Source organism: Nicotiana tomentosiformis, chromosome 6 (genome assembly GCF_000390325.3).
Source record: "Nicotiana tomentosiformis chromosome 6, ASM39032v3, whole genome shotgun sequence".
NCBI classification, from domain to species: Eukaryota; Viridiplantae; Streptophyta; class Magnoliopsida; order Solanales; family Solanaceae; genus Nicotiana; species Nicotiana tomentosiformis.
Genome location: NC_090817.1, coordinates 13,470,250 through 13,479,039, shown reverse-complemented (window position 1 = coordinate 13,479,039; position 8,790 = coordinate 13,470,250). Strand labels below are relative to the sequence as shown.

At 42.2% G+C, this 8,790-nt stretch overlaps 1 protein-coding gene across 1 annotated transcript; it reads left to right on the top strand.

Annotated features, from left to right (window-relative positions):
• Nucleotides 1–2,716: 2,716 nt before the first annotated feature.
• LOC138893594 (uncharacterized) lies at nt 2,717–3,439 on the top strand. Its single transcript, XM_070178231.1, has 2 exons — nt 2,717–3,075; nt 3,436–3,439. Exons 1-2 carry the CDS (start codon nt 2,717–2,719, stop codon nt 3,437–3,439), a joined length of 363 nt encoding a protein of 120 aa, XP_070034332.1.
• Nucleotides 3,440–8,790: the final 5,351 nt, after the last annotated feature.

Below are 8,790 nucleotides of genomic sequence, written 5' to 3'. Positions count from 1 at the left end.
ATTGGTTCGTGTTGATAAGTTCATTCTCCTGGTGAATTTTGTTATTCTTGATTGTGAAATGGACTATGAGGTGCCGATTATTCTTGGTAGATCTTTCCTTGCTACGGGGAAGGCTCTTATTGATGTAGAAGCCGGAGAACTCACTTTTTGGGTGGGTGATGAAAAAGTGGTATTCCACGTGTGCAAATCTATGAGGCAACCAAATAGCAATGAAGTGTGTTCATTCGTGGATTTGGTGACCGATGTGATTATTGATGATACAAGTGCCACGATTAATGTGGGTGATATATTAGAGGCAGTCTTGCTCAATTTTGATGAGGATGAGATGGATGGATTCATGGAATGTGCTAATTCTTTGCAAGGAATAAGGTTGTACAACTATGCACCTCAGAAACTTTTCTTGGATCTTGAGAATAGGAAAAATCCTTCTACAAAGCCTTCAATTGAAGAGCCTCTGATCGTGGAGTTGAAGCCATTGCCTCCACATCTCATGTATGAATTCCTTGGCCCTTGTTCTACTTTACCGGTTATTCTTTCCTCTTGCTTGACTAACGTACAGGTTGATTCTACATTGGCGGTGCTCCATAAGAGAAAGATAGCTATTGGGTGGACTTTGGCGGATATTCGGGGAATAAGCCCCACATTTTGTATGCAGAAGATTAACTTGGAGGAAGATTCCAAACCCTCCATTGAACATAAAAGAGGACTCAATGAATCCATTCAAAACGTGGTCAAAAAGTAGATTATCAAATGGTTGGATGCCGGGGTGGTCTACCATATTTCCGACAGTTCGTGGACTTCTCTGGTGCAATGTATCCCCAAAAAGGGGGGCATAACAGTGGTCACCAATGACAAGAACTAGTTTATTCCCACAATAACGGTGATCGGGTGGATCGTGTGTATGGACTATCGGAAGATAAACAAAGTCACAAGGAAAAACCATTTTCTACTCCCCTTCCCAGACCAAATTCTTGATAGGTTGGCAGCCCGTGCTTTTTATTGCTTTCTAGATGGATATTCGGGCTACAACCAAATCCTTATAGCCCCGGAAGATCAAGAGAAAATGACTTTCACTTGTCCCTATGGCACTTTCGCTTTCAAGCGGATGTCATATGGCTTATGCAATGCACCAACGACTTTTCAACGGTGTATGATAGCGATCTTTATGGATATGGTAGAAGACTACCTTGAAGTCTTCATGGATGATTTCTCGGTAGTCGGGGATTCCTTTGATGATTGCTTGGCGAATTTGGATAAAGTATTGGTAAGGTGTGAAGAAACAAACTTGGTGCTAAATTGGGAGAAATGCAATTTCATGGTCGAGGAAGGCATTGTCCGTGGCCACAAAATTTCAAAGAAGGGCATAGAGGTCGACAAGGAAAAGATAGAGGTTATTTCTAAACTTCCACCTCCAACCTCAGTGAAAGGCATGAGAAATTTCTTTGGTCACGCGGGATTCTACCGGCGCTTCATAAGGATTTTTCTAAAGTGGTGAACCCATAGTGCAAGATCTTAGAGAAAGATTCTAAGTTGCACTTCAATGATTATTGCATGAGAGCATTTGAATTGCTAAAGTTCAAGTTGACAACCACTCCCATTATCACCGCTCCTAATTGGAGTATTCATGTGCGATGCTAGTGATGTAGCAGTTGGAATAATTTTGGGGCAACTCATCAACAAGATTTTTCATCCGGTCTACTATGCTAGTAAGACCATGAATGATGCCTAAGTCAATTACACCATTACTGGAAAAGAGCTCCTTACCATTGTGTTTGCAATTGAGATATTTCTCCCGTACTTGATGGGTGCAAAAGTTATTGTTCATACGGATCATGCGGCACTTTGCTATCTCATGAGCAAGAAATATTCAAAATATAGGTTGATGATATGTGTTATATTGTTGCAAGAGTTTGATATTGACATCCAAGATCGAAAAGGGAGTGAAAATCAAGTGGCGGACCACTTGTCTCATTTGGAGGAGGAGGGGAAGCCACATGATGGCCTTGAAATCAATGACTCTTTCCCCAACGAGCAACTCTTGGCTATTTCAATGAAGGAGGTGCCATGGTTCGCGGATATATCAAACTTCCTTGTGTGCGGAATCATCCCGGATGAGTTCTCTTCAAATCAAAGGGAGAAGCTCAAACGAAATTGTCAAGATTATTATTGGGACGAGACATACCTTTTCCAGATTTGCACGGATGGGGTAATTAGAAGATGTGTACCGGACGAAGAGCAAAATATTATTCTTGAGGCTTGCCATTCTTCGCCTTATGATGGCCACCATGGCGGAGCAAGAACAACGGACAAAGTGTTAATTGTGGTTTCTATTGGCCCACTCTTTACAAATAAGCAAGTGATATGGTGAAGCGATGTGATGAATGCCAATGGGCCGGTGGAATCTCGAAGAAGAATGAAATGCCTATCACTTCTATTTTGGAGATTGATATCTTTGATGTGTGGGGTATTGACTTCATGGGTCCTATTGTGAGTTCTTGTGGAAACACCTACATCTTGGTCACAGTTGATTATGTGTCTAATGGGTGGAGGTCATTGTTGTACCCAACAATGAATCGAGAAGCGTGGTGGCGTTCTTGAAGAAGAATATTTTCATAAGATTTGGTACTCTACGGGCTAACATAAGCGATGGTGGTCGCATTTTTGCAACAAGGCTTTTGGCACTTTGCTTGGAAAGTATGGTGTCACTCATAAAGTTATGACTCCCTATCATCCACAAGCTAGCGGTCAAGTAGAAGTCTCCAACCAGGAGATAAAAAGTATCTTGTCCAAAACAGTGAATGCTAACCGTATGAATTGGTCAAAAAAGCTTGATGATGCACTATGGGCTTATCGGACTGCTTTCAAAAATCCTATCAGGGTGTCTCCATACCGGTTGGTGTTTGGAAAAGCTTGTCATCTTCTGGTTGAACTTGAGCATAAAGCCATGTGGGCTTTAAAGAAGTTGAATCTTGATTGGGATGCAGACGCTAACCTGAGGGTTGCATATTTGAATGAATTGGATGAGTTCTGGTACCATGCATATGCAAGCTCGTCCTTGTACAAAGAGCAGATGAAGTACCTTCATGAAAAATACATCTTAAACAAGGAGTTCAAGGTGGGCGATCTTGTGTTGTTGTTCAACTCACGATTGAAGATGTTTTCCGGAAAGCTGAAATCTAAATGGAGTGGTCCCTTTGAAATTGTGGGTGTGACTCTTTTTGGTGCATTGTACTTGAAGAACAAAAATGATGAGGTATTCTGAGTCAATAGTCACCGGGTGAAGCATTATTTGGGTCAAGATGATGATGGCCACGTGGTGGCAGTTATTCATTTGAAGTGATGGTAATCTGCGTCGTGCCACGACGTTAAATCAGGCGCTTCTTGGGAGGCAACTCATGTTTTCTTTTTTTTTTTCTTTTTTTTATTCTTTTGTAGATAGTTGTTTTTTTTTTTGCTAACTCGATTTGAAGTGTGTTGCAGGAATGAGTGTGCTTTACAGGAACTGTGCTTAAAAAATTAGCTAAGTGTGGAAAAAGTGCGGACCGCACATGTATTGTGCGGACCGCACATGTATTGTGCGGACCGCACAATTGTGAGTGCTACATCAGAAGGCAACTGCGGCCGCACAATTTCAGTGCGGACCGCACAACTTGGAAATGGAAAATGTAAACTCTCTTAAGTTTGATTAGTCAGAGAAATGGTCAATCTGCGGCTGCACATCAAATTTTGCAGTCCGCAGCCAAAATCTGCGGTTGCACCCCAAATTGTACAGACCGCAGATCATCATGGGCATTTGTACCCCCAGGTAACAGAGTGCGGACCATAAAAGGAATTTTGCGGCCGCACTCCTCCTATGTTCCTCAAGCCAGCCCGTCAGTATAAATAGTAGCCTTAGGGCTACTGTACATTTCTTTTCCCTCTCTGAGCACTCTAAACTCTAACACTTTGAAATCATCTGTTCAATCATCTGGTATTCTTCAATTACACATAGAATTTCTCAATTTCTTTAGTTTAATTTACAATTCTTTTAGGTAGTTTAGGCCATTTGTTAATAGATTTCAATTTTACTACCCTGTGGGGTTTAATCTGTAATAGGTCAATTGTTAATTTCTTTGTGGGGGTTGGGTAAATTGATTTGCATGCTTACTTGTTAATACAATGTTGAATTTGTGCAAAAATTGATAACCCTAGGAAGTCTGATCGATTCAGGTATGAAATCTATGGCCGCACAAGAAACTGTGCGACCCACAGAAGTTGAGATTTAGGGTCTTTGGTCTTGTAAATTCTGCGGCCGCACTTGAAATTTTACAGACCGCAGAAATCCCACCGCGACCGCAGAAAAGTGTGTGCGGCCGCAAAATAGCCTATTCTCTGTCTTCATAGAGTTAACATTTTGGGATGTCCAATGTGCGGCCGTAATGATAATTGTGTGGACTGCACTTCAAATATGCGGTCGCACTCAAAATTATGCGGACCGCAGTTCCATTTCTGCGACCGCAAGTTCAAATTGTGCGGTCCACACAACCCAGTCTGCGGTCATACTTGTAATTGTGCGGACAACACTTCCCCACCCTGCACTCATGTTCTACATTGTGTGATACTGTCTGTGTGCATTTGAATTACAACTGACTGTCGTTGTTGCTTGTTACAGAAAATGGTTAGATTTCATGGCCGCGGTGATACTTCAAAGAGGAGGGGTGAACCTTCTAGAGGTCGAGGCAAAAGAACTTTACCCCTCGCCCTCCAAAAGATAATCACCAAGAAAACTACAGCAAGACGAGGAAGAAATCCAGAGCCCTCTGAATCTAGTTCATATGCCCCATATCGGGAAGCATTAGAGGGTGACTCAATTCAAGAGAAACCTGCTTTCCAATCACAGCCACAACAGCCACATGGTAGGTATCAACTCTGGGACGAACCTTCCTCCTCGCATAGCACCTCCGAGGATTCGGAGAGTGCCAGTCAGGCTTCAAAGCCCTCTTCTACAACTATCCCTGATGCACTAACATCTACTGTCGATGATATTTCGGATGATGGCCGAGGGGCTGATACTACAAATGCCGGCCTTGAGAGGTCGAAAAAAAGAGGTCTGGGAGGACTGTTTCATCAGTCTAGCTCCCTTCACCAGCTTTTGTGTGTGGCGGCCGGTGAGATCGCTCACTCTTGAGTGACAGTTTTAACTTAAGGATCTTGAAAAGTATAATCCAGCAGTATTGAGACAGTTCTGAAAACGGAAGGGGTGGATGTGGTTCACCCAGACTGTTGGAGTATCTGGTCCGGGAGTTCTATGCCAATGTGGCGCACATAAATAAAGGGACCAAAGAGACAAAAGTGAGGAATCTTAAGGTGAGATTTGACCAACACACACTGAACACCTACCTATTTGTGGTTTGAGGATGTTGAGCTAGTACAGTACTTGGAGAACCTGGCGATGGGTGATGCAGCTCGTCCATGGCTAGCTGAGATTCTTGCAGCCCCGGGGCCACCTCCACCATAAATCACATAAGGGGTTCCTATTCAGCGGAACCCCCTAAACTTTGAGGCGAAGGGATGGCAGACCTTCTATGCAGCAGACTAGACACGTGCCAGAATGAAACCTACCTACCTACTCCACAGGCAGTTCTAGTCGCCTTTATTATGGTCGGGTACCCTATCAATGTGGGTGTCGTGATATCGGCCAACATGTCAGTGGTCGCCAGGCAAGCTGATACCTCCTACCCGTATACCAACACCATCACTGAGTACATTACGGATGCACGGGTAGAGCCCAGAGATTTTGACACGAAGGTTAGGCTAAGAAGCCCTTCCTATGGTATTTTCTAATGGATACACACAACCCGAAGAGAAAGGGTCAGCCGACTACCACCGTAGGCAAGTCTGATGAGCCATCGGTGGTAGCTGCAGAGACAGCCGATATGCCATCTACTTCAGCAGAGCCTTCAGCTAGTGCAGTTGCCATATCTCCACCTTCAGCCTCAGTGCCTTCCACCTCGGCTTTGAAACCAGTGCCTATGCCCTCTTCTCTACTCTCTGCGCTGCAAATCTCCCAAACACTGGCGAGCCTCAACAACTGGATGCAGACAGCTACTGCAAAGCTATCTTACATATCCGGTCATGTTGCAGCACAATCATCTATTCCGCACCACAAATTCCCCCCCACAGTTGACGAAACCTTGAAGAAGCTTCTGGAAAATCAAAAGACTATTATGGCCACTCTGGTACAACATGGGTCCGTGATTGAGGAGCTGGCCAAGGAAGTGAAGAAGAAGCGGAAGTCCCATGCCTCCAAGAAGTTAGTGGACAAGATCCGGCGACAGGTTACCAAGATTGTAGCAGCCGAAGACATTCTATTTGATATGTTGATAGACCCGCACCACCCAGGCCCAGATCCTATAGAACCTACAATACATACTGGCCAGTCTGAGGAGCCAGAAACTACTACTGATACTGCTAAGGCAATCCGTAAGATGTTCACCAACCTAGCCACTCCCGGACTTGAGGATGATGATATCCAATTGGATGAGGCTGAGGTCGGTGCCACTGGTGGGGACACAGAGATGGCCACAGAGCCATAGGGAGTTTTCTTCACTCTTACCCTTCTTTTACTCTTATATTGTTAAGCATTGGGGACAATGCTTATTTTTATATGGGGGTGGAGTATCTTTGACACATTCTGATGATTCTGTATTTTGATAACTATGAGACATTTGGCCTGTAATTAATTTATTAGTATTTTCATCCTCTTTATTATTATGTATATATTCCCTCTTATCTCTCATTATGTATATTCATTTAGCTTTCAATAGTTCTTTTGTTTTATAGCTTCTTTATCTTTATGTTTGTCTTCTTTTTGAATTAGTAGCTTCTTTTTATGTCTTAGTGGATAATAAGCCTTCGGTTTTTTTAATGTCACGGTTCTTTTCAAAGGTAGTTTCTGTGTGAACCGGGTGGCACTTCCCAACGTGGATGGTGTGACAACCTTCTTTAAGGGATTGAGTCCGTTTTGGTGTTTAGCTAATAATAGTAATATTAATGAATAAAAAGACCTAATTGGGTCATACTCGAAGAGTCAAACATGCTGCACTTGGTACCAACACACTTAACTGCATGCCTATGATTAAACAAAATAAGGATTTTGGAAAGAAATAGCTCTAGTTAGTGACATTGTGACTCTTGTGTTGACTTAAGCTATCATCGAGCGGTTTAACCAAACCATAGTGATTTTTCAATCTTAAATATGGTTGTTGTAGGCCCTTGACTCTATCCTTTTTAACAAGCCAGCTGCGTGAGAGGTGAGATGTTGTTGTTGCAAGTCCAAGTACCCTTGCGAATGGTCTAGAACTTGCCCTGAATGTGTTTCTAGACAAAATTTTAAGTTTTGCTTGGCTTGAGAAGTGATTGTAGTCTCTCCTTGACCCGGTTGAAGTTTTCCATGGCCCACCAATGTTGTTATCCCTAGTCAAACCATTTGAGCCTAAAAGCTTTCTCATTTGATAAACATGTTACAAGACTTTACCCGTTTTATCGTGACCCTCTCTTGGCACCCGAGCTATCCTTAACACTCTTGTGAAACAATTGGCTAAGAACGTAAGTTTAGGGGAGAGGCGAGGAGCTTGAAAGAGGTATCAAGGCATAAAAAAGAGAAAAGAAATTATGAGTAGAAAAGGCAAGAAAAAGGAAGAACAAAAAGAAAAATGCAAAAAGAAAGTGAATAAGGTGAAGAGTTGAAGGGATTCAAAGAAAAGTAATGAGGAAAAGCATGGAGAAATCAAAGGAGAAAATGAATATCATGATCAAGAAAGAGTGATGGTACGTCTCTCTAGTTCCCCTAAGTAAAATAAAATGCCTCAAAGAATTGGCAAAGCATGATCCAAGAAAAGAAAATGAGTGCTTAAGGAAAGATGAACCTGTTCTATCATAGCATATCCAACCTTAGTCCAAAAGGCCTTCATTGCACTCCGAAAAAGCCCTACGTGATTTCAACCCGAGTGAGCTTACATTAGTGGTAATCTACATGAGGGGCAAGCCTATGGTACTTAAAGATGTACTTGTAACATTCTTTTGAGAGAGATGAGTGTACCTTTCGCAAATCTTTGGATTGAGTACTAAATTCTTAAGTGAGATAGGCAAATGGAAAGTAGAGGAGGAGGAGTTTGGGATCCACAATGACCTATATAAAAGAGTGAGCTTCCTTGATGAATAAAGTCAACTCTTGAGGCTCAAGTGTCACTTGAGATTCCTTCATCAGGTGCATGTCCTGTCTAACCGCTTCTCCCCAATATATTTTTGGCCTACCTCTATAGCTCCTTATACTCTCCAAGGCCAACCTCTCACACTTCCTTACTGGAGCATCTGTGCCTTTCCTATTCACATGTCCGAACCATCTTAGCCTCGTTTCTTGCATCTTGTCCTCTACGAAGGCCACTCCACCTTGTCCTGAATGTCGTCATTCCTAAAAATGTTCTCTACTAAAAGATTTTTAATTGCTAAACTAAAATTTTCCCTATTTACAGATCCACAACTCAAGTCCATAGGGAGTTGTGTACAAAACTTAAACTCACAAATTATAATATTGGCGTACAGATTACACAACTCTTAAATTAAAGTTCAAAAGATACTACCAAAGGTACTAATTTTTTAGTTCTGTAATTGCAATAAGTTTCGCTGCTGAATCGAATAAGTACGGTATTTGTTTACTTTTGCTACTTTCTTTGACTCGTCTAAAATTGTGAAATAATGTCTTTCATATACAAACTAAACATGCCAAAGACCAAAAAAATAAGAAAAGCA